The following is a 24,202-nucleotide window of genomic DNA, read 5'->3' as shown; positions in this document are numbered from 1 at the left end:
CGCCCCCACAATGTCCCCTCCAACTGAGGAGAAAAAGAACCAGAAGCCCACTCCAATGTATCAAACAAATGGCTCATTTAATGACAGGTTCCTTTTCTTCCTTCCCCCCTCTCCAGGCCCGAAGGCTGTTTGATGTCTTCCACGAGCCTTTCCTGAAAGTGCCCCACTGACCCCAGATGCCAAGGAGGTCCTCAGTGTAATAATAAAGCACTTTTTTCTGGCCCAGCTCTGGCTGGTGTGCTGGTGTGGTCAGTGGGAGGGGGGTTCTCTGCTCTCGCTTTCTGATGGCCCAGGTGGCCACCTTCAGCTTGTCTGAGTTGCAGTCATCGGTTTCCCCGGTGGACACTTACATGGGATCCTGCTGCAGCTTCTTCTTCCGCTTCCTCTCCTGTCCCTTGGGAGCCACCTGCCCAGACTCGGGATTCAGCGGGGGCTCTGGCATCTCCTCCTGGGGTGCTGTCTCGGGCACCTGGCTTTTTTGGCCCTGCTTTTTCCTCTTCTTAGTGGATGCTGGATCTGCCCTAGCCTCAGGCTGCCCCTCATCTGGCAGCTCAGGCTCCATCATCTCGCCTTGGGGGTTAGTCATCTCAGTCCCAGGCTCTGTCGCTAGATGCCCTCTTTCCTTCTTCTTCTTCTTGGTGGATGCTAGAGCTGCCTGAGGCTCAGCAGCACCTGGCAGCTCGGGCTCCATCCCCTCTGCCTGTGGCTCCACCACCTCTGTCCCTGGCTCCATCATCACATTTTGCTGTTTTTCTTTCTTCCTTCTCTTTTTGGGGGATCCCAGAGCTGCCTCAGACTGTGCCTGCACATCAGGTGGCAGGTCAGGCTCCATCACCTCCCCTGTGAGCTCCAGAGGCTTCACCTCTGGCTCTGTCACCTCCATCCCTGGCTCCCTCATTCCTTTGTACCTCTTTTCCTTTTTCTTCTTCTTTGAGGACGGCAGTGGGATGGCTTCCTCCTGTGGCTCCGTCTTTACCTGAAGCTGAGACTCCACTGTCGTCCCCTCCACCGGCTCCATCTCTCCTGGCTCCTTCTGCTTCTTCCTCTTCTTTCTGGGGGACAGGACTGTCTCTTCCAGAGGCTCCCTTTTAACCCTGAATTCTAGCTCCTCCACCGTCTTTTTTTTGGATTCTGGCATCCCTGTTTCTGGCTTGACCATTTCTACAGACTCTTTGGGCTTCTTTTTCCTCTTCCTGGTGGTGGATGGGGACAGTGTTCCTGGAGGCTCCAGCATCTCAGCAACGGGCTCTGTTGCCAGTGGCTCTGTCGCCTCCAGTTCTTTCAGCTGGTGCTTTTTTTCCTTCTTCCCCACATCCAGCTTCAGGGACCCCAAAGCTGTGTCCACCTCCAGGGCCCCATGCTCATTCACTGCCTCCTGAGGAACTGAGGCTTCTGGCAAGTGTCTCTTCTTTTTCCTCTTCCCTGAAGCCAGGGACTTCAAGGCCAAGACGGACCCAGGCCCTGTGACCGGCGGGCTGCCTCCGAAGGCACAGAACCGAGGCCTCAGGCCAGGGGGGATCTGTGGTGGGGGACTTGCAGGAATGGACTGCAGTAGAGTCCCTGTCAGGGATTCCTGGGGACCCTCAAAGATCCTCAGGCTGCCCTGGGGTGCCAGGGCACAGGTGAGTCCCCCTCCTGCCTCTGCTGAGGGGGCCAGCAGGGTTGCTTCTCCTCCAGCTCTGGGGCCACTGCTGCTGAGAACCCTGTAGCGGTGCCGCTTGCCTGCCAACTTGCCCTTCACAATCTGGGAGCCAGAGAGAGGCACGAGTCGTCCATTGAGGCTAAAAGTTGAAAAGAGGAGGGCAGAAGCTTGATCAGATTCTTTTGGTGGGACAGGGGACAGCAGTTGAGATGCAGCATTTCTGGGTTCCCCAAGAAAGCCCCTTTAAGTACCCCACCTCGTTCAGCCACTGGGGTGAGAAATGTTCCCCGGAGTTGGCGTGGGACCTCTTACCAGTCTGGGGCGAAGTCCACAGGGGCCTGGATGAGCCACAGCTCTGTATCTGGGCCGGTCAATGCCTCCAAAGAGAAACGACTGTGTTCTGAGGCTGGGGGCGTCGCAGTAAAGTTGGGGGGACAAGAAAACCGAGCAGCACCTGCAGAAGGGGAAATGGTCATTTGTGCCGATCCAGTCCCCCAGGGCACGCCTATCGGTCCATTGGTCTCAACTTCTTGAGAGCCCCAATCCTCTTACCACGCCTTCCCTTTCTCCTGTCTGTTCCCCAGAGGCGCGCCTATATCCGCCATCCCAATCCTAGTTCTCCCCACCAGTATACCCTAACCCCCCGACCCTCAAATATCCTCTATCTGAATGCCTCCCCGTCCCCACCATCCCCCGGGGGATACACTCTACGCTTCGTCAGATTCTTTTGGTGAGACGGGGGTAGTAGCTGAGAAGAGGCATTTCTGGTTTCCTCAGGAAAACCCTTCTAGATTTCCCCCAGGTTTAGCCACTGGAGAGAGAAGCATGGTCCGGTCTCAGAGGAAGTCTCTTTTTTTACGTCCGAACGCTCTAGGGCGCCCCTTTCTCTTCCCGCCAGCCAACTCTCTGCACCCTGTAGGCCCGCCGTGAAGCAACTTACTGCCGGACGGGGTTCCCGCCATCCCTGGACCCGTGCCTCAGATAGACCAAGCAACTCAGGCCCCGCCGCCGACCACGTGAAACCAGAGGTGGGGCCTCGTCTGTGAGCGTTCATGTGGCACGGGAGCGCGGGAGGTGTCGCTCGGAGCCCGCTCTCTCTGTAAGCATAACTAGGGGGAACTTCCACTTGTGCACGGCCGAGGAGCGAGAAAAATCATCTTTTACTGAAAGTCTACTCCAAAAAGCAGCTGATTCCCTGTCTGGGGCGTGGGGAGGAATTAGAGCCGCACAAGGTCCCGGCGGGAATCCCCACAGTATTTCAGAAATGATTTGGTCCAACGTTGCCTTAAAGGGGCCGCCACATTCATAGGCCCTAACTCTTAAAGAGACAGGAAGATCGAGTGGTCTGAAATCCTTAAAGAGACCGGTAAGGGTCCAGGTGTGCAGGACTGTGGTTTTAGTGTTACAAACCCTTTTAGGGAGGCCCAGATGCCTCAGAAGTTCAGAACTTGACTGGGAGAGGTGGGAAAGCCGAGGAATGAGGGCTTTTAACTACCAGACAGGGGCGGGCTTTCGGGGCTCCAGGGGAGCGGGAAATACAGGGGGAGGAGCCTGTGGATCCCGGGGAGGAGCCTCCGGGCTCCCGAGCTGGACACGCGTGGCGGCGGGGGCGGGGGGGGGGGCGGACTAGGGGGAGGGACAGTGGGCCAGAAGAGACGGGTCGATTCCCTCGAGGATTTAGTCTCGTGCGTGGGGGGCATTTCCAAAGGCTTTGAGGAAGGGAGAATGAGTAGAAGTCCTGATCAGTGCCCCGTCTCTGTCCCTGGGCGCGTGTAAACAGCGGCACGTGGACGCAGATTTGGGGGACACGCCTACGTCCCTTCCCACGGGAATCGTGCCGCGTGGGGAGACGGGCGCAGCCGCGGGACGGTGACTAGACAGGGTGACCAGACTGCATTCCTGACCGGTGTGTCAGCGCTGATTCCCGCCCCCTCTGCCGAGATTGCGGATCCTACTTTAGAACTGGGGCGCCCACCTTCTCAGCGAGCCAGCGGCTACCCAGAGCGGAGGGAGAGTCAGGCAAAGAGGATGGGTTGCCTCTTCCCAGATCTCCAGTTTCCCGTGCGTGGGCGAGACAGGCGGGCGCCGCCCCTGCGAGCTCCGGGACTACAGTTCCCAGAGGATGCGAGACTGGGTGGCGCCGGACGTCGGTCGAGGAAGCTGCTGGGAGTTGTAGTCCCAGCCTCTAACTTTGTGAGCTGTAGCTGCGAAATTCTATCAAGATCCCAACCACTCTTTTTACCGATAGAGAGACTGAGGCTCAGAGACCCGAGGGGATACTAATTTTAGCGAGGCCCTCTTCTCGCCTTGGGGGCGGGATACGTGTCTCCCCCAGCCTCTGTAACTTTCTGCCTCTTCGGTGTTGTCCAAATCTTTATTCAAGAAGTGGGAAACTGAGCCTGGAGGGGAGGGGCAGGGACTCAGGATTTCGTCTCTTGCAACCACAGCGAGGTGAGAGTCTGAATTCTGTTTACTTAGTTAGGTCACCCTTGGCTTTTCGACCTCGCCCTTCCTGTCTGTGAAATGGACTTTATGTCAGTTCGAATGGGAACGTACCCGGCTATGTCCCGCTCCTCCGGGACTACAAGTCCCAAAGTGCTCGAGGCGACCCCCTACTCCCTCTCCCCTCCGAGACCCGCCTCCCTCTGGTCGGAGTCACGTCGTCTAACCTGTTCCCGGCGCCTGCCCCGCCCCGTCCTCGGCTCCCCGCAGCCGGAGCCGGAGCCGGAGGAAGCCCCCCGGTGCCAAAGTCTGCCCCGGATCTGTGAGTTACACCCCCTTGGGTTCAGCGGCTCTGGTGGAGCCCGAGACTCGCGTCCCTGGGAGGGTCCTGAAGAGGCTAAGACGCCAGGTCCCCGGGCGGAATTGGGAGTGCGCAGGACGCCAGGGACATTAGAAGGCTAAAACTTGGATGCCTGCTTTACTGGGCAGAAGGAAAGAGGGCTCGAATGCCTGAGTTCTTGGACGGGTGGGAGCGGACACCGTAGTCCTGGGGAGAGGTTCGGAACTGGGACTCCTCAGTCTCTCGAATTGGGAGCTCTAGGAATCCTGAATCCTTGAGTAGAATTGGGATATCGGATCTCTTGGGGAGAAATAGGAGACTTGGACTGCTGGGGCTCTGGAATGGGCGGCCATCCCTGCCACCCTTCAGCTGCCTTTTCGACCAAGTCTTTAGGTCTGGGAGCAGAATTAGGGACGGGGTGAGGATAGTGGAACCTGGGTTCCTGAAATGAATCAGAACTAACACCCTCGGTCCCTCTGAAGACTGTGCCCCGGCGTTCCCCCCTCTTTCTGGCTCTGGGGTGGGGGCCGGGGTTGGGGTGGGGAGGACTAGGGCAGGTCTCCAACCTTCTCTCTGCCGCTGCAAGATCCCCAACCTGTCATTAACCGGGGCGTCAGACCTGCCTAACCAGAGGGACCTCCGCCCCAGGGCGCCCCCTGGCGGGGGCGGGGAACCTCCTATTACCCCTTGAAGGTGGGAAATATCTGGGATTTGCAAAGAGGGTTCTAGAATCCAGGGCAGAATTCCAGAAGGTGGGGTGGGGTTGAGGGGGGGCTTGCAAGGCTGGACACAATACAGCCATTATACAGAGAAGAGGGGGTAAGCTGAGTCATAGAGGTCACAGTGGCAGCAGTGTTGGGGGGTCAGTATTTGCCCTCCCCCTTCCACACAGCTCTCTTGGGCGTCAGGAGTCCATCCCCTCCCACCGGATTTTCTGACTGACTTCTCTCCTAGGGCTCCTGGCCCTGACCCTGAGGTGAGAAATGTCACCTCCCCTCCCATCTGTCTGACCTGAGGTAGTGTGGCAGATAAGGGAGGATAGAGGCTAATTCTGGAGGTGTGTGTCTGTCCTTGAAGCTGGGGGAGGGCAGACGCCCAGCACCTCCCTCCCAAGACTCCCCCTTCTCTCCACCCCTATGTGTCACGTGAAGGGATTATACAAGGGGGTGGGGGAGGCAGGGGGTTCTGGTGAGAGAGGGAAGAACTTCCTAACGTCTGGGCTTGAAGGGCATTTGCTGATAGCCTGGGATGAAATTAAAAATAATAACCGTGGCTGCCAAGGCAGAGCTCACAGCGTGCCAGGCTGAGGGCTGGCAGGTAGAGAGATGGTTCCCACCGTCTACAGAAGTCTCTGGCAATTGCCCAAAGGTCTTACTTCCACTGGGGTTTGCTGATCCCACCCCAGGGAATGACTTCTCTTTGGTCCATTGGGGAAACTGAGGCTGGAGTGAAGGCGATACCTTCAGCTTTTGCCACCTTCTGTCTAGAATCTTCTAGGGATTCCTATGCCCTGGAATGGGCCAGGACTAGAGATGGCCAGAACTCAGGAAAGCAGGGGAGAAGATGGGATGGGATTGGTGGTGGTGGGCTTGCACAATGCAGCCATTATATGGAGAGGAGGGGGTAAGCTGAGTCATAGAGGCCACAGTTTGGGTTCTGAAATCCGAGGACTGGAGTCAAGACGGAAGGGTCAAAGCTCAGGGCTTTTAGAATCTCAGAGATCTGAATGGGCCGTTTCGGAGAAAAACAGTCACTTTGGGTTTTGAGCTCTCTGTCTGTTCCAGGCCTGGGAATTAGGAATCTTATCCGTGTGAACTTTACTCCGAGCCCTGCAGTGTTCTAAACTCTGTACATAAATTATGTCATTCAAATGTCACATTTCTATTGAGGTGAAGGTATTGATTCCCCCTTTATACACTTAAGGAAACTGAGGCACACAGAAGCTAAATAATTGAAAGAATGGGAAGGCCCAAGCTCATTGCACAGACGTCCACAGAGGAGGAAACCAAGTCCCAAGGCGGGGATGTGTGTGTAGGGGGGTGGCTCCCAGCGTCTGTCTCGGAGGATTCCAACCTGGGTACTGTCAGTCCAGCCTAGCACTCTGACCCGGTTCTTACGGAGGATGCTTCCTCCAGGACCTCCGCCTCCTCCCCTGATTTTTAATTCCAGAGAACCTGGCTGGGGTGCAGAAGATGCTGGGGAAAGAGACCTAAGAGCGGAGGAGAGGGGCGCCCGGTGGAGAGGACCTGGGTGTGGAGGACAGGGGCCGCGAGCAGAGGCGCGGCCCGTGCCACCCTTGCGCCCCGCCCGGTCCCCGCTCCCCTGCCGCGGGAGGTGCTGCACCTGCCTGGGCCCGCCGCGCATTCCCAGTGTCTGAGCTCAGGCAAGGTCTGCTCTCCCAGCTGGGGTCGTGCCGTGACCTGGAGCGCCCCCTGGAGGCCCCGACGCCCCCTTCGCCCGCGTCAGCCCCGGGACGGCTCCACGCCCAGCCCTGGCATTTCCTTAGACCCAGAGGATATCAGCGTGGGATGTGTCTTAGAATTTGAGAATCAGAAACTACCCCAAAGAACCACTCGCTACCAGAATGCTGGCCCTGGAGGTAGCATAGATAGTTCTTTTTTATATTTTAACAGAGTGTTTCCTATGTATCTCTAAGATTCTAAAAGATGCCAAGTTTTGGTTCCTACAGTCTCTACTTTTTGAGGCCTCAATTCTCAGAACCTTAATTCCTCTTGCACTTTCTGGCCAGTTGGATCCTCACAGCAGTCCTCTGAAATTAACTGCTATTGATTCTAATTTTACAGATGAGGAAACTGAGGCTATCTGGTCAGGTGGGTCAGTGGTGCTACCAGATTTGAATCCTCCTTAACTGTGCTTTCAACGGCACCCACTCCAGTCCTCTTGCCTGGAAAATCCCATGGACAGAGGAGCCTGGTAGGCTGCAGTCCATGGGGTCGCTGAGGGTCGGACACGACTGAGCGACTTCACTTTTACTTTTCACTTTCATGCATTGGAGAAGGAAATGGCAACCCATTCCAGTGTTCTTGCCTGGGGAATCCCAGGGATGGGGGAACCTGGTGGGCTTCCATCTATGGGGTCACAGAGTCGGACACAACTGACGTGACTTAGCATAGCATAGCATAACTGTGCTTTCAGCAGCTCCACTAAACCAGACGTTCACCCAGACTTTTAGGACCTTGGAATCCTGGAATAGGTAGAACTTGGTGCAGGAAGACAGAGAAATCTAGGCTAGCCAAAGTGGAGAATTCTAGAATGTTCCAAAGATAGACTCTTGAACTCAGAACTTTCAAACCATAGACTTCTCAAGCAGAGGGTTTTAGGTTCTGTAGGAATTTAGTTACAACCTCAAGATCCTTATAATTTCAGAATCTAGGGCTCTGAGGGGTTAAGGAGGCTCCTTAGAATAGCTGATTTGCTTCCTCCTTTCACAGTTGGGGGAAACTGAGGCTCAAGGAGTGGAGGGGACTCGGAGTCCAAGGTCACACACTCCTAACACACCCAAATGAGCCACCAGCCCCAACAGGTTCTGTTCCGAGACTTCCCAGACTGAAGCCAGAATCAGCATGCCCCAGCCCGCCCTGCTGCCCACGCCTGCACCCCAAATCAAAGCTAAGCCGCGGGTTGGTGCAGCAGGGAGGTGGCAGACTTGGCGGGCGTGGCGGTTACCATGGAGATGGGGGTGGTGCTGGCCAGACTGGTTCCTGGGGGCCTGGCTCCTTCCCACTGGGTTGGCGAATTCAGTGGCCCCTGGTCACCTCCCAGTTTTTCTGTTGACGGTGGACCCGTGTGAACACGCTGAGTCTGCTTTGGGCGGAGACTCTGGGGAGAGGAAGCTGAGTGGCCCCTGTCCTCTGGAGCCCCTCCAGACTGACTGAAATGACCCAGAACGTCAAGTTAGGTTCAGATGTGAAACCTAGTATGCTGACTTCTTGCAGGGTGATCTGAAATGTATGTTTCTGAGCCTCACTTCCATGCCTGCTATGGAGGTTTTGATCTCAGGATAAGGTATTGGATGTAAAGCACTTGGTACGATTCCAGGCGACAGTGACCTCTCAACAAATAGTTGTTTTATTTCATTAAACCCTCAGGCAACTAGCAAAGGTCCTGGCACATAATGTTGTCATTCAGTTGCTCAGTTGTGTCTCTTTGCGACCCCATGGACTGCAGCACCCCAGGCTTCCCTGTCCTTCACCATCTCCCGGAGTTTGCTCAAACTCATGTCCATTGAGTCGGTACATAGTAGGCACATATAGAAGGCAACACCATCATTATTTTTAAAAAGATCCCCAGCATCTAGTACAGTGTCTCTTGGTCCCTAGAAGCCATTCAGTAATTGATAGTTATTATTATTGCAACCTCTGTTCACTATAATGCCTGGCACATAGTAGGTGGTCAATGGATAATGGTTGAAGGAATGATCCAGTTTTATTAAGGCAGAGAGATGAACAAGGAGTCACGTAAAGAGAGTGAATTGTCCTGAGCCAGAGAGTTTTGCAGGAGTTGGCATTTCCCAGCAGGGGCGATGGAGAGGCATAGAACTTCCAGTGGAAGGAACAAGGAGAATAAAGGCACCCTCGCTCTCCTTAGGGCCCCAGGTTCCCTGTAGGCGGGCCCTGAGCAGACAACCCCCCCCGCCCCTGCCTCCCCAAACGCAGGCGCCCCGCTCCGGCAGGCCGGCACCATGGACAGCGAGGCGTTCCAGAGTTCGGGGGACATTCTGGACCTGAAATTCCAGTGTGAGCTGGGATAGGGGGCGGGGCTTGTCGGGGCGCGGCCCTCGGTGGCGGGGCGCGGCCCACGGGTCCCGGTCCTCATTGCCACTCCCGCCCGCCCAGCTCTAGCCATGAAGCACATGGACCTGAAGCAGATGGAGCTGGACACGGCGGCGGCCAAGGTGGACGAACTGACCAAGCAGTTGGAGTCGCTGTGGTCGGACTCGCCCGCGGCGCCTCTTGGCTCTCAGGCCGCAGCGCCGGCTAGGGTGAGCCCGCGGGTCCTGGTCCCAACCCTGGCCACCCGAAAAGTCAGCTTCTTTTGGCCAGGAGTTCAGGCAAGCCTGTCTCATGGGGCAGGCGGTGGGCTGTTTAAGGGCATCTGATAAAGGAGGCCAGTGGAAGCGGACGTCTGTCAGGACCCTCGGAAGAGAAGGGGCTTTTTTCTAAGCGGCACAAAGGCACTGTGTGCGCTGGCCCCAGCCCCGACGGCAGGGCTCCCTAGGCCTGAATCTCCAGCCCCGCCCACCTCTCCAGGGTTGGCTCTCGATCACCGCTATCGATTGACTTACCAACCCTCTACTAACGTCTCCTTTGACCCCACAATGTCCCCACAGCTGCCCCGGTACAGCACCAGCCCGGTCCCCGAGCCCTTGGGCAGCCGTGGGTCCTCCCGGAAGGCGACCACCGACGGCGCAGATACCCCATTCGGACGCTCGGAGAGCGCCCCAGCTCTGCTCCCCTATAGCTCGCTATCCGCGAAGGGCCGGCCGTCGTCACCGCGCACCCAGCTCTACCTGCAGCCGGACGCCTACGGCAGCTTAGACCGCTCGCCCTCGCCCCGGCCCCGCGCCTTCGATGGCGCAGGCAGCCCCCACGGCCGGGCGCCCTCCCCTCGACCCGGCCCGCTCCGACAGCAGGGTCCCCCCACTCACTTTGACTTCTTGGGCCGCTCCGGCTCCCCGCGTGGCAGCCCCCTGGCGGAAGGGCCCCAGGCCTTCTTCCCGGAGCGCGGACCCTCGCCTCGCCCCGGGACCTCAGCTTACGATGCGCCGGCTGCCTTTGGGAGCCCTCTGCTGGGCGCGGGCGGCAGCGCCTTCGCCCCGCCTCTGCGCGCTCAAGGTGAACCACAGGGCCCTACTTGGCGGATGTGAGGGGTGCAGCCCGGGACCAGCCTCTCTTCCCCTACTCCCACCCGGGATCCTCATGAGCAACTTCTCCCCCAGACGACCTAACGCTGCGCCGGCGGCCCCCCAAAGCCTGGAACGAGTCCGACCTGGACGTGGCTTATGAGAAGAAGCCCTCGCAAACTGCGAGCTATGAACGTGAGTGATGGAAGGCCAGAGGATGGGGGAGCCGGAGAGGCATCCCCCAGACCCTAATGATTCCCGCCTCACAGGTCTGGATGTCTTCCCGCGGCCTGCTTCTCCAGGCCTGCAGCTGTTACCCTGGAGAGAGAGCAGCCTGGATGGGCTGGGGGCCACCGGCAAGGTGAGCGGCCAGAGAAACTTGGGGAGGGGTTTTGTGGGGTCAGGACTAGTCTCCCCTTTCTGGCTGCTCCCACAGTTTCCATACCCTCCCCCGGCTTTATCCTGGATTTCCACCCCCTCCCCGACCCTCTTTTCTTTTCCTCTCCTCTGCCCTCCGCTCCTTCTCTCCCTTCTTGCCTTTTGCCTTGACTTCCCACGTCCTTTCCTCCACTCCTCTGTCTTTCGTCCCCTTAAGCCTATCGCCCTCCCATCTGAGCCCTTTCTATCTTCCTTCCTTCCCTCTTTCTCCCCCAGGACAACTTCACCAGCGCCACTCTGCCCCGCAATTACAAGGTCTCCCCTCTGGCCAACGACAGGCGTTCTGATGTGGGCAGCTACCGCCGATCACTGGGCTCCACGGGGCCGTCAGGCACTTTGCCCCGAAGCTGGCAGCCTGTCAGTCGCATCCCCATGCCTCCTTCCAGCCCGCAGCCCCGCAGTGCCCCCCGCCAGCGCCCCATCCCCCTCAGCATGATATTCAAGCTGCAGAATGCTTTTTGGGAGCATGGAGCCAGCAGGGCCATGCTCCCAAGCTCCTCCATCTTCTCGCGAGCTCCCCCACCTAAGATGCCTCCCCAGCCCCAGACACCCCCCCAGCCCCAGCCCCAGCCCCAGCCCCAGCCCCAGCTGCCCCCACAGCCCCAGCCACAACTACAACCCCAGCCTCAGCCACAAGCCCCTGCCCCAGCCCCCCAAGCCCCCCAACAGACTTGGGCCCCTGTAAGTGAAGGTGAGTCAGCACTGGGGGTTCTGGAGGGCTGGGTGAAGGGAGGACAGATGGCTGGGGACCAAACCAGCTGGGGGACCCATCACAACCAAATATCTGTTTCCAGACACTGTCCCTGCAGAGCATGAGGCCAGATGAGCTTGGGGGTTTGCTCAGGAACTAGCCATAGCACAGTGCTTAAGCAGGGACTCAGGAGTCAGACTGGCTGGCTGCATGCTGTGTGACTTTTGGCAAGTTACATAACCTCTCTGGACTTCAATTTCCTTGAGTGGAAAAGATGAATAGTGGTAGAACCTACCTCACTGGGGTATGGTATTGGCTTATATAATCCCTATAAAGGCTTCAAAATAGGGCCTGATGGATACTAAGCCCTCTGTAGCTATCATAGTAGTCATAATAATTATTAATAGTTTTTGGTGTGAGACCAGCTCAGGGCTTAGATTTAAACAGAGTGGGTTTTGAGCCCCTCTCTGCGATCGACATGCTGCGTGACTCAGGATAAATTAATTAACCCATATGAGCTTCCATTTTCTCATCTGTGAAGAGAGATGAATAATACTTACTTCATAGATTATGATGGGCATTCAATGAAATCATGTAGAAAATGATCATTATAAAAAGAAAAACAAGAACAAGCATTATATATTTCAACCTGCTTTTAGAAACTGATCGAGAGGCAGGAAACAGCGATGAGACCATCAAATACCAGAATTCTAGTCCCAGCGATTGTCTGCCTGAGATGTTAAGAGAGGAAATGATTAGAGTCTTAGTCAAGTCTATCATAATAGTAGGAGTAGAGATTCTGGAGTGAGATAGAACTGAATTCAAATTCCAGCTGTGTGGCTTGGGGCAACTGACTTGCCCTCTCTGAGACTCAGTTTCCCTTTCTGTAGTAATGAGATGATAGTCATACCAGCTTCACAAGGTAGTGGTGAGAATTCAGTAAGACAGGCATGGAGAAAGCACAAGGCACAAGCTTAAGTGTGTAATGAATGGGGAGGTCATAGTTGTCTGTTATTTACAACCCAAGGAAGTTATAGCCCAGAGAGAGCTAGAACTGCCATGGGGACACAGAGCAAATCAGGCCTTGGTGGCAGGTCCTGGAAGCTGTGCAGAGGGAGTCTTGAGGGGCTCCAGGGATCCCTCCTCTGATGGGGCGCTTGTTCCTTCTAGGCCTCACCAAACCTCCTGCTGATCTGGAACCTGAGCCAGAGCTGGAGGGGCTGCTGACGCCCGTGCTGGAGGTTGGCGATGCAGACGAAGGTGCTGTGACTCGGCCCCTTAGTCCCACACGGCTGCAGCCAGCGCTGCCACCCGAAGCACAGTCGGTGCCGGAGCTGGAGGAGGTGGCCCGGGTGCTGGCAGAGATTCCACGGCCCCTCAAACGCCGGGGCTCCATGGAGCAGAGCCCGGCTGTAGCCCTGCCCCCCACCCACAAGAAGCAATACCAACAGATCATCAGCCGCCTCTTCCATCGTCACGGTGGGCCTGGGGGCCCTGAGCCTGAGCTGTCCCCCATCACTGAGGGATCTGAGGCCAGGGCCGGGCCCCCTGCTCCAGCCCCACCAGCTCCCATCCCACCCTCAGCCCCTCTCCAGAGCAGCCCACCAGAGCAGCCACAGAGCATGGTAAGTAATACAGGAGGAACCCAGGGTATACCACTTAGCATATGGAAGTGTTCCTTCCCTTTTAGGACAGAACCTGGAAATTGCACACCTCACAGCTGCCGCATTCTGCTGGCCAGGAACCCAATTGCAAGGGAGGCTGGAAAATGTAGTTTTTAATCCAAGGGTCAAAAGAAAAAGAACATATATGGAGGAGCATCTGGAAGTCTTGACCATATAGAGGCTTTCTCTGCTCTTCTCCAGTAACCTGTCACCTGCCGCGGGCTTCCCTTCAGGAATCTAAGAGTTTTCCAACCTGGAAATGACTCGTCTTGGCAGGACAGAGGGTTTATTCTAGGATCTGAACAGCCTGCTGGAATCAAGGCAGTCACCATTTCTCTCCTGAGCTGCCTCACAGCTTCTCATGTCCCCTTTCTCTGGAGATCCACTCTCCTCTTACACCTCAGCAAGCCCGTGCCCCGGCTAGAAATGGCCCACCCAGCCCTGAATCAAAATGACCTCTCAGTTCAAGTCCATGGTGTCCTTTGACTCTAGTCAGAGCTTCTTCCATTCAAATTTTCAAGAACCAGTCTCTGGTCTCTGAGCCTGTGGGTTTCGTGATTAAGTGTCCTAGCTGCAGAGCAAGGCTGCCTGGGTTCACATCCCAGCTACACGGTACTTATTAGCTGTGCATCCTTGGGCCAGACATTTAGCCTCCCTGGACCTCAGTTTTCTCATCTGTAAAATGGGAATGAGAATAACTACAGAGTTGCGGTGAGAATTTAATACATTAATGTAACGCTTAGGATAGTGCCTGGCACTTAACTGTTAACCATTATTGTTACTGTTATCATTTGACCAGGAGACAGTCTCCTGCTGATCTTGTTCAGGTTTCTGCATCTAGGCTGGGGGTGGGGAGCAGTCACATGGAATAATCTTAATTGTTCAGCATGGGTAGACAGGGGGAGGGAAATAATTCCCAGAAAAGAAGTGGGGGCCAGGTGGACCCCCAAATGCCTATTTTCCTAGGCCTTCCTGAGGGTGGAGCCAAGAAATGTTGGCTCAGCCAAGATCCTGAGGTTAAGGATCTTGAATCAAGAATGGAAGAATAAAAACACCTTGAAATGGTCCAATTGCCTCATGGTAGAATCACAAAGTCCTGGCCACAGAGAAACTTGAAAACTCACAGCATTCAATCATTAAATCCTGGCGTCACAAACTCAAAACTGAAATTTCAGAATCCTAGGACACTGAAGATGCGAACAGTAGAAGTAAAAAAGTAGTAGCACAAACCCTGGTTGTACTGATTCTTGAAGTCCCCAATACTGAAAATGAAAGACTTATTGATTCAAAGAAACCACAGACTAGGGCACTAATATGTTATAATACAAGATTTTCTTTTAAGTGAGCATTTTCCACTAGAAAGGAACACATAGTAACTAGGAAGAAATAGATAAAATAGAATAAAGAGGCCAAAATCACAAGCACTCAGAACCACGATGAACATTTTGAGCATTTCCTTCCAATCTTTTGGAATGAAATTCTAACCATAAAATATTCAAGTTCTCAATCACAGAATCTTGAGAATGCAACGTCCTGGGTCCCCAGCAATTTGAAATGGCACAACTTTAGCATTTCTGGACTCACAGTATACTGGAAACAACATCAGAGAATTTTGAAATCAGTGGCTCTTGGGATCTTCAGATTACAGAATCCTGAAATCATTGACAGCAAAGGCTGGAATCACAAATGCTTTGTGCTCAGAATAAATGAATTTTGTAGGAGAACACTTGAAAATAACAAATAGGAAAGCAGAAGGAATAGTATGACAAATATTCAAATTTCAAACATCTAAAATGAACACCTGGAAACATCATGTTTATTATCTAAATGAAATGAAACTATGAATTGAATATCTGGCTTCCATAGTCATCAACCTGATGGTCTCCCGGCCTCCTCTCAAGCCTCAGGGGCCTAGATTCCCAAATCTCTGGATTCCCTGAGTGTTGTAGGGAACCAGAGACTATAGAACTGAGCACCCTCCTCCCCATGGCCCTGTGGACTCAGGCTCTGTACCTTCCTGGGTTCCAATTCCATCCCTGTCTAGGGATGACCTGGAGCGGTCACCGGGTTCCCGAGCCTCTGTTTCCCCCTCCAAGGAATGGGTATATTAACGACCCGCCCCCCAAGCCACTGAAGCATCCCCACCCTGTCCCCCAGGAGATGCGCTCGGTGCTGCGGAAAGCCGGGTCCCCGCGCAAGGTCCGCCGTGCGCGCCTCAACCCGCTGGTGCTGCTTCTAGACGCCGCACTGACCGGGGAGCTGGAGGTGGTGCAGCAGGCCATGAAGGAGGTGAGTGCCGCGGGTGCGGGAGAGCTGGGCTGGCGGGGTAGAGGCGGCCCGATGAGGGAATGAGCCTCCCGGTCCCCCGGCCCGTCCAGATGAACGACCCGAGCCAGCCCAACGAGGAGGGCATCACCGCCCTGCACAACGCCATCTGCGGCGCCAACTACCCCATCGTGGACTTCCTCATCGCAGCCGGGGCCAACGTCAACTCCCCGGACAGCCACGGCTGGTGAGCCCTGATGGCGCGCGCGGCCGGCGTGGGGCGGGGACTGCGCTGGGGGCGCCCAGCGCCGCCGCTCATGCCCGCCTCCCCCACGCCTAGGACCCCGCTGCACTGCGCGGCGTCGTGCAACGACACGGCCATCTGCACGGCGCTGGTGCAGCACGGCGCGGCCATCTTCGCCACCACGCTCAGTGACGGCGCTACCGCCATCGAGAAGTGCGACCCCTACCGCGAGGGTTACGCCGACTGCGCCACTTACCTGGCAGGTGCGAGGCGGGGCGAGGGGCCCAGCTGCTAGAGATACTGGGCAGGGAAAGGAAGCCGACCGCGGCTCCCGAGAGAGGATGCCTGGGGAGGTGAGGGGCTGTACGGACCTGTGACAGCATCACCGAGGAGGGGCCGGCGGGAGGGACCACCCGCGGGGATGGCGGACGGGGCCTCCCACCTGGCAGGTGCGAGAAGGGTGTGTGACTGCAGCAGATTGTGCCACCTTTGAGGGAAAGGGGGGCAGGGCAACTGTGCCCCTCAAGCTGGACACCGGTGGTAACGAGAGCGGTTGCGGAGATTGCGCCGCTTTATCTGCCTTCCCATCTGTGGGGGTTAGGGAGTTGGACGTACCAACTATACTGTCTCCGGGCCCAGGGCTACCTGGGGGAGATACAGTGCCACACAGGTGACCAGTGAGTGGGCCCTGGCTTCTGGGGAGGGGCTTGGGGCCTCTTCCACTTGTAGGGAGACACAAGACTGTACCATGTATCTCCAGGAGCCGGTGGGGGGGGGGGCGGGAATCATATCATCTAAACAGGTTTGGGGAGGAGCTAGGTAGGCAGCATAATGGCGATGTGCCTAGGGTCTGGAGCGAAGGGGTCTGTAGCCTAAGGTGGGCTCCGGAGCGTCACACAGTTGGAGTAAGGCAGGCTGTAGGACGTAGGGGTGGGACAGCGTGTGTAAGAGGGGAGCCTGCAGGGACTGCGGGACAGCATGCTGTGCTGTGGCGGAAAGTAGTTGGGAGCCAGGGGGCTGTAACACCTGCCTTAGCGGTGAGCGGCGGCAGGCCGGGACTGGGGGATGAGGGGGAGAAGTAGACCTTCCACCGAAGAGAAGGGCTGTAACCTCCGGGTTAGGGGGGGACTGTGACCCCCTTTGTCATAGGTCGGCGGAGCCTAGAGATACGAGGATTGTAGCGTCCTACTAGCCTGGACTCGGAGAGTCCTGTGAGAATGCAGTAGAGATTGGACAGCGCACCTGGAGGGGGAGGGAGGGGCGAAGAAACTGGAGCGTGGTGGACTGGACCATTTAAGGGGGGAGCCTGGTGGACTGTACCATTTGGAAAGGGGGTAAATCCTTGGGCATTTTACCACTTAAGGGAGTCGGTGCGGGTGGGCTATACTATCTGGAAAACGATTACATCCTCTTTGGAGACTTTATCATTTGAGTGGGAAGTGCGCAGTGTGCACTGCACCACCTGGAAAGGGGGCGTTGGGACCACTTCCGTGGAAGGAGTAGGGCCGTACCCTTGGGAGGACTGCTTGAGTCCTCTGTGGAGACTGAAGCTCTTAAGTGGGGGGCGGGGCGGGGGGCTGCAGACAATTGTACTTCTAGGAGTGGTCCAGGAACCTAATCAGGTATAAGAGGAAATGGGGACACCGACCCTTCCCTGGGGGTTCGTGGCCAGGCCCGATGCATCCTATTAGAGACTTCCAGTACCAGCAGCTGAATGCAGCTCAGGACCCCCCCTCCAGACAGGGCTACACACACAACTTTAATAGGGGCTCATTCCCCCAGGTGGGGCTGGTGTCAGATCTCAGGCTCTGACCCTGAGTGTTCCTGGCTTGCCCTGAACCGGGCGCTGACCACCCCTGCGATTTCCTGTTTCAGACGTGGAGCAGAGCATGGGGCTGATGTACAACGGGGTGGTGTACGCCCTCTGGGACTACAGTGCGGAGTTTGGGGACGAGCTGTCCTTCCGAGAGGGCGATTCGGTCACCGTGCTTCGGAGGGACGGACTAGAGGAGACGGACTGGTGGTGGGCCACGCTGCATGGCCAGGAGGGTTACGTGCCCCGTAACTACTTCGGGGTGAGCCCAGAAGAAATGTGCGGGTCTTCTGATGGCTGTTTGAGGAAAGGGCTGATCCCTCGGGGTGGGGAGAGGGGCAGGAGAGAGAGCCCTTTATACTGGGGTGGAGGGGCGGTCAGAAGAGTCCATTACCTGTCATGGGGAGGTGAGGAAGAGACCATTATAATAACAGGGGATGTAAGGGAAAATCCCTTCTTAGAAGAGGAAGAACCCCTTGCTGGTAGTACTTCGTAGGGGTACTCACCAGTACTCTTTTCCCGATTATGTGATTGGTTTCTGCTCAAGCAAATATTTTTATTATCCCTAATTATATTCATGGAGAGGTAAAGAAGAATGTATTTTAGCCAAGAGGAGTATGAAGAATCCCAGTTTGGTGTTGGGGTAGGAGGGCACTTGTGTGTTACCGGCATGGAAACTTTTTGTTACACTGCACTGGGCAGGGTGAGGAAGACTCCATTAATATAATCGCGGTAGGATTGAGGGAGAGTCTGCTTGGTACGGGGAGGAGACCAGGAAGGTCTCATGACTTTCCTGGGAGACAAGAAGATGCCTTTAATTAGGGCATAGGTGGCAGGTGGGTCCCAATCAGACGGCCATGGTGGGCGGGAGCGGCGGGCGTCTTTTTTACGATGGGGAAGTCTCCATTTCGTCCAGCCCGCTGCCACCTGGAAGGCTCCATCTGGTGCTTGCCGGGGGATTCCAGTGTGGTCTTCGAGATGGTGAGAGGGTCCGTGAGGAAGGGATTGGAGGATGGAGACGGCCCACGTGTTTGGGGGGGGGGGTGGATTAGGTGACTGTGTTACATTTGGGGTGAAGCGAAAGGGTGGGAGCTCCCGGCGTCTGAAGAGCCTGTCTTCCCTCAGCTCTTCCCCAGGGTGAAGCCTCAGAGGAGTAAGGTGTAGCTGGAGAGAAGGACGTTTCCAAGGGAGACAGGATGAAGCAGCAGCTGCCTTCGCTCCAGACCTCCTCCTCCCCTTCCGCTGCATATCTCTGTACCCCCAAGCCCTTGCAGCGGTGGGGTCCTTGCCAACAGCTCTCCGGAAACCCTGGGGAGAACGAGAACCCCAGCCTTAAACTTAGAAGCCTGCCTTAGCTGTGGGAGGTCGTGGTGGGGCTGGGAATATCATCGGGGGCAAGAGAGATCCCCCCATTTGCCAAATCAGGTCCCATCCGAAGTGCCTCCTACTTCCACTGCCAACCCAGCCCCCGCAGCCCCAAAGCAAGCTAACCCACCATCCCAGCAGAGCCTTGAGTGGGTCACCGCCACTGGATTACCCCGGGAGTCACCTGCGCCCCGTATCTACCAGCAGCCTTCAGGGGCCAGGTGAGGCATGGGCGTCTTTGTCTCTATCAGCATCCCTGCTCTATCTCTCCCAGTCAAGTGCGTTCACATAGCGCTGGTGTGACAACAAAACGGGGAGTTTTCCTTTTTAAATAAAGGTAGTTTGCACAGAAATTGACTTCCTTCTCTTTGAATTCCATCCTGACTTAATAAGTGCTTGTCATTGTTAATATGTTTGGTAAACCAGTCTTAAAGTAGTCCCTTTGGAAGGGATTTCTCTCGTGTGAATCCAATCCTCCCTCTTTCAACTATGCTTTTTTTTTTTTTTTTGACCACACCTCTGCAAATGGAAGCGCAGAGTCTCAACCGCTGGACTACCAGGTAAATTCCTGGCTGCTGCTTTTTAAGCATCTTTAAACTGGACTTCCCTTGTAGCTCAGTCGGTAAAGAATCTGCCTGCAGTGCAGGAAACCTGGGTTCGATCCCTGGGTTGGGAAGATCCCCTGGAGAAGGAAATGGCAACCCACTCCAGTATCCTTGCATTGGAAATGCTCATGGACAGAGGAGCTTGGTCCCAAAGAGTTGGGCGGGACTGAGCGCTGACCTAAGCTTAAAGTCATGAACGTGAAATCAGTTAAAGTGTTAGTCGCTCAGTCATGTGGGACTCTGCAACCCCACAGACTGCAGCCGCCAGGCTTCCCTGTCCATGGAATTCTCCAGGCAAGCATACTGCAGTGGGTTGCCATCCCCTTCTCCAGGAGGTCTCAAGGTCTGATAGTTCTGCCATCTTTAGTTTGGGACCGTCTGCTTCTGTAATTTGTTGTGTCTGCTAGTTCTCACTCACAGTGCCTTGTTTCCTCATGTGTCCTGAAATGATGGCTTGTGAGATTGTCTTCAACAGGGTTTTACCATGTGTTCTTTTCGAGGCTCTGACCCCAAAGAGTGATTTTCCTTGGTTTCTGTCCCACTTCTTTATTTCATAAACTGCTCCGTGAAGATTTTTTATAAATCACAAGCTTTTCTCTCTTCTGATTTGTATTTCTTTACAAATCATAAAGCTTCCACTTAAAAAAATTTTTTTCGTATACTTCCTTCTAGTCTTTCCTTAAAACTTCATATACAGTATGATATATATTTTAAAATTTGGGCCATACTATGCATATGGTTTGTAATTGTTATTTTTCATTTAACATTATAAACATTATATTGTGAACATTTTCCGTCATTATCTGCAATGTCCAAAACAACTCATGGGAGTATTTAAATTATTTAAATTAATATTTAAATTTATTTAAATTAAACAAAAATTAAGGATTCAATTCCTCAGTCACATTAGACACTTTTTGTGTGTGTGTGTGTGTAACAAAGTTTTATTAAAGTATAAAGGAGATAGAGAAAGCTTCTGACATAGGCATCAGAAGGGGGCAGAAAGAGTACCCCCATTAGACACTTTTCAAATGCTCAGTAGCCACGTGGCTACTGGGTACTGTTTTGAACTGATAGAGAACTTTTTTCATCATCCCAGAAAGTTCTACTGGATAAAGCTGACGTTTGACATTTCCGTCATCTAGAAGCTCCATTGTGCCTTCTCAGTCAATGCATGTTTCCTCCCCATAAGGAGTAACCCTTTCTATCACTGCCGATTAATTTTCATGAATATACTTTAAAAATCAAATGGTACTGGTACTAAGATATGTGTAATGAAGAAAAACGGTCCCCTCTGCCACCTCTCCCTACTCCTATCTGTTTTCCAGAGGCCTCTACTTTCAACTGGAGAAGGCAATGGCACCCCACTCCAGTACTCTTGCCTGGAAAATCCCATGGACAGAGGAGCCTGGTAGGCTGCAGTCCATGGGGTCACTAGGAGGCCGACATGACTGAGCGACTTCACTTTCACTTTTCACTTTCATGCATTGGAGAAAGAAATGGCAACCCACTCCAGTGTTCTTGCCTGGAGAATCCCAGGGACAGGGGAGCCTGGTGGGCTGCCGTCCATTGGGTCGCACAGCGTCGGACACGACTGAAGCGACTTAGCAGCTACTTTCAACTGCTTTAGCTGTTTCCTCTGGTATTTTCTTGTATGTTTCTAAATATGCTGACTTTGCTATTTCTTTTTACTTTTTGGCTGTGTTGGGTCTCCGTTGCTGCCCGGGCTTTTCTCTAGTTGGTGCGCAGGCTTCTCGTTGCGGTGGCCTCTCTTTTTGTGGAGCACGGGCTTAGGGCACGTTGGCTTCAGTAGTTGCGGCACATGGGCTCTGTAGTTGGGGCCCCCGGGCTCTAGAGCACGGGCTCAATAGTGGTTGTGCAGGGGCTTAGTTGCTCTGCAGCATGTGGGATCCTCCTGGACCAGGGATCAAACATTTGAAATTATCCTTAATAAAACCCATAGGTGTCATTTCAGGGGGGTCCAGAGAGCTCCGCTACCATAGTCCTTTAGGTCTCAATGCAGAGAAGAATTCAGCGAGAGCAAAGTGGTAGATAAGAAGGGATTTATTAGACTATGACGATTGTGTGGCTGACAAGGCGGGGAAGTGAGAAATGCTCCGCCCTGAGAACTTATTGGGCTACATTTTCATAATCAAAGGAAGAGTGAGGAGGGGAGGAGGACTTCTTTCTTGAGTAGATGTCCTGCTTTTATCATTAGCTCCTCCTCCAGGTTGAGCAGGGGAGTTTTCTTGTCCCTGCGCGGTCAAGCTACGTCCGCAAATTACTGTTTTTATCTGTACAGAGAGCATGTCCTAGGCATCATTCACTTACTGAGCTCACTGGGCAGGAAGTGGGGCTCCTGCCACCATTGTTTTACTGTTTGGGGGCGTGTCCTGTGCTTCTGTTGCCTGGTTTTGTTGCTAAGCAAGCCTGCTTGTTTTCGTGGATAAGCAAACCAGCATTCTCCAATCATCATGAACTTACAGGGGTCTCTATTTTCCTACTTGCAATCCCTTACTGGGATTAACTATTTAAGCACCTATTTTGTCCCTTCATTCTGTCCCTGTCATCAACCACTGATAAAATGCCCCTGATTTTGTACATCTGACATGCTAGCAGAAGAGACAGACCATGCACAAAATGATAAGCAAAAAACATATAGTCCATCAGATGTTGATCACTGTTTTGGAAAAAAACTAAAGCAGAAGTGGATATATTATGCTTGATTGCAGGTGTATTCATTCGTTTCCTATGGCTACTGTCACAAATGACCGCAACCTTGGTGGCTTAAAACAACACACATTTAAAAAAAACTATTTTTGTATTTATTTGTGGCTGTGCAGGGGTCAAACCCGTGTCTCCTGCATTGGTGGGCAGATTCTTTACCACTGAGCCACCAGGGAAGCCCCAACACTCACTTGTCTTCTTGCAGTTCGTCAGATCAGAAGTCTGTTTCCCTGGGCTGAAATCAAGGTGTTGCCGGGGATGCACTCCCTCTGGAGGCTGCAGGGGAGAATCAATTTCCTTGCCTTTTCCAGCTTCTAGAGCTGCATTCTTTGAATTCCTTGGCGCTGCCCTCTTCTTCCAGCTTCAAAGCCCAGGCGTGGTATCTTGCTTTATTGTCCAATTCCCTGTTACTGTCCTGCTGTCAAATCTCCCTTTTATGAGGACACCTGATTATTCTCAGGACGCACCTGGATAGCTCAAGACCCTCACCTTCATCACACTTCCAAGTTCCCTTTCGCCATTATGTAGGCATACTCTTTATGTAGGGGAAAAATAAAAATGCAGTCAGTATTGCTAAGAGAGCTCTCTAAAACGGAGCTGGGAGGCCACTGAGGAAGTGTGACTTCTGCACATCCCCGCCTGGCTAGAACCTCAGCTTTTAATCACCTATTGTCTTAAATAGGGATCCAGAACACCTGCCAAAAATGTAAGATCCTTGCATGTGGGCTCAGTAGTTGAGGCTCTCGGGCTCTAGAGTGCAGGCTCAGTATTTGTGGCACACAGGCTTAGTTGCTCCGGGGCATGGGGACTCTTCCTGTACTGGGGATCGAACCTGCAATCCTCCCCAGCATTGGCAGGTAGGTTCTTTACCACCAGCGCCATCTGGGAAGCCTGCAATACTCCAGTTTTACCCAAATCTGTGTCTCTCGAACTGCAATTCTTCAGACCCTAAATAAACTTTTTTTTTTTTTGCCATGCTACGCAGCTTGAGGGATCTTAGTTCCCTTATTGGCCCCTTGCAGTAGAAACAGAATTCTAACCACTAAACCACCAGTGAAGTGAAAGTTGCTCTGCCTCTTTGCAACCCCATGGACTGTCCATGGAATTCTCCAGGCCAGAATACTGGAGTGGGTAGCCTTTCCCTTCTCCAGTGGATCTTCCCGACCCAGGAATCAAACCGTACTCTTCTGCATTGCAGGCGGATTCTTTACCAACTGAGCTATCAGGGAAGCCCTAAACAGGACCACCAGGGAATTCCCTAAACTCTTATTTGGGACCTTCTGTGTTTTGTTTTGTTTTTGGTTGACTCATGTGAGGGAACATTCATAGGCTCCAGAGATCAGGACCGGGTTGGGGACCATCATCTGGCCTAGCCAGTGTTGCTGTGCTGTGTACTGCAATTTAAATAGGGAAGCCAGGGAAGGTCTTGCTGAGAGAAGGATGCTTGAGGAAGATTCAGGGAAGCCTTGAGGAAGGTGAGGAAGGAAGCCACACAGAGATCTGAGAGAAGAGCCTTCCAGACACAGGGAGCAGCGACTACAAAGGCGTGGAGCAGGCAGGAGGCGGCCATCCTAAGATGCTGTCCATCACCCCTGCCTCCCGGTATTGATGCCCTTTAGTAAGCCCTCCCCTTGACCCTGGGCTTGTTGTACTGAGGATTCTAAGGAATGGAATACACTAGGTCCTCACTGTCAGTGAGGACCAACAGCAGACTGAAAATACAGTTGTCTCTTGGTATAAGTGGAGGGGACTGGGTCTGGATGCAGCCCCCGCCCCCTACACACAGATACCAAAAATCTCTGAATACTGAAGCCCAGCAAAGAAATGCCCTAGGACAGTTCATCCTCTATATCTGTGGCTTCTGAATCCGTGGATATGGAGGGCAGACTGTAAGAAAGTTGAGCGTATATTCACTGAGCCCCCGCTCCGTGCATGCCCGGTGCTGTGCTGTGCGTAGTCGCTCAGTCGTGTCTGACTCTTTACTGTGTGGCAAAAGGCACACACGTTGGTGACCAAGACAGTCTCAGCCCTACCTTCCTGGGGCTCACAGAACAGTAGGGGAGACAGCCATCCCAGACAGCAATGACCCAGAGGGGGCAGGGT

At 54.1% G+C, this 24,202-nt stretch overlaps 3 protein-coding genes across 14 annotated transcripts in view; 2 read left to right on the top strand and 1 right to left on the bottom strand.

Annotated features, from left to right (window-relative positions):
• The window catches only part of ERCC1 (ERCC excision repair 1, endonuclease non-catalytic subunit), a 31,591-nt gene extending 31,366 nt beyond the window's left edge, over positions 1 to 225 (top strand). For all 7 annotated transcript variants that reach the window (XM_061388662.1, XM_061388664.1, XM_061388667.1 and 4 more), the window contains one exon: positions 117 to 225. In XM_061388662.1, the coding sequence (XP_061244646.1) occupies positions 117 to 170 (54 nt within the window). In that variant the 3' untranslated portion in view covers positions 171 to 225. The remainder of the gene's footprint in view (positions 1 to 116) is intronic.
• Positions 59 to 16,351, bottom strand: POLR1G (RNA polymerase I subunit G). Of its 2 annotated transcripts, none has more exons than XM_061388646.1 (3): positions 15,846 to 16,351; positions 1,955 to 2,096; positions 59 to 1,781 (listed from the first exon to the last, which is right to left on the bottom strand). In XM_061388646.1, exons 1-3 carry the CDS (start codon positions 15,970 to 15,972, stop codon positions 347 to 349), a joined length of 1,704 nt encoding a protein of 567 aa, XP_061244630.1. In that variant the 5' UTR covers positions 15,973 to 16,351; the 3' UTR covers positions 59 to 346. The 2 variants fall into 2 exon arrangements, with proteins under 2 accessions (XP_061244630.1, XP_061244632.1); XM_061388648.1 differs by lacking the exon at positions 15,846 to 16,351 and adding an exon at positions 2,583 to 2,699.
• On the top strand, positions 2,943 to 19,124 carry PPP1R13L (protein phosphatase 1 regulatory subunit 13 like). Of its 5 annotated transcripts, none has more exons than XM_061388644.1 (14): positions 4,319 to 4,406; positions 5,317 to 5,400; positions 9,101 to 9,181; positions 9,281 to 9,426; positions 9,775 to 10,279; positions 10,384 to 10,482; positions 10,557 to 10,648; positions 10,942 to 11,416; positions 12,587 to 13,041; positions 15,238 to 15,369; positions 15,459 to 15,592; positions 15,686 to 15,852; positions 17,465 to 17,664; positions 18,528 to 19,124. In XM_061388644.1, the coding sequence occupies exons 3-14, from the start codon at positions 9,127 to 9,129 to the stop codon at positions 18,564 to 18,566; spliced, it is 2,499 nt and encodes an 832-aa protein (XP_061244628.1). In that variant the 5' UTR covers positions 4,319 to 4,406; positions 5,317 to 5,400; positions 9,101 to 9,126; the 3' UTR covers positions 18,567 to 19,124. The 5 variants fall into 5 exon arrangements, with proteins under 5 accessions (XP_061244627.1, XP_061244626.1, XP_061244625.1 ...); XM_061388645.1 differs by lacking the exon at positions 5,317 to 5,400 and adding an exon at positions 6,594 to 7,023 and having other exon boundaries at positions 4,333 to 4,406; XM_061388643.1 differs by lacking the exons at positions 4,319 to 4,406; positions 5,317 to 5,400 and adding an exon at positions 2,943 to 3,008.
• The last annotated feature ends 5,078 nt before the right edge of the window (positions 19,125 to 24,202 follow it).

This window comes from Bos javanicus, chromosome 18, assembly GCF_032452875.1.
Source record: "Bos javanicus breed banteng chromosome 18, ARS-OSU_banteng_1.0, whole genome shotgun sequence".
In the NCBI taxonomy this organism is placed as follows: Eukaryota; Metazoa; Chordata; class Mammalia; order Artiodactyla; family Bovidae; genus Bos; species Bos javanicus.
Note: the sequence above shows the minus strand (reverse complement) of the source record. Positions and strands in the feature narration are given on the sequence as shown.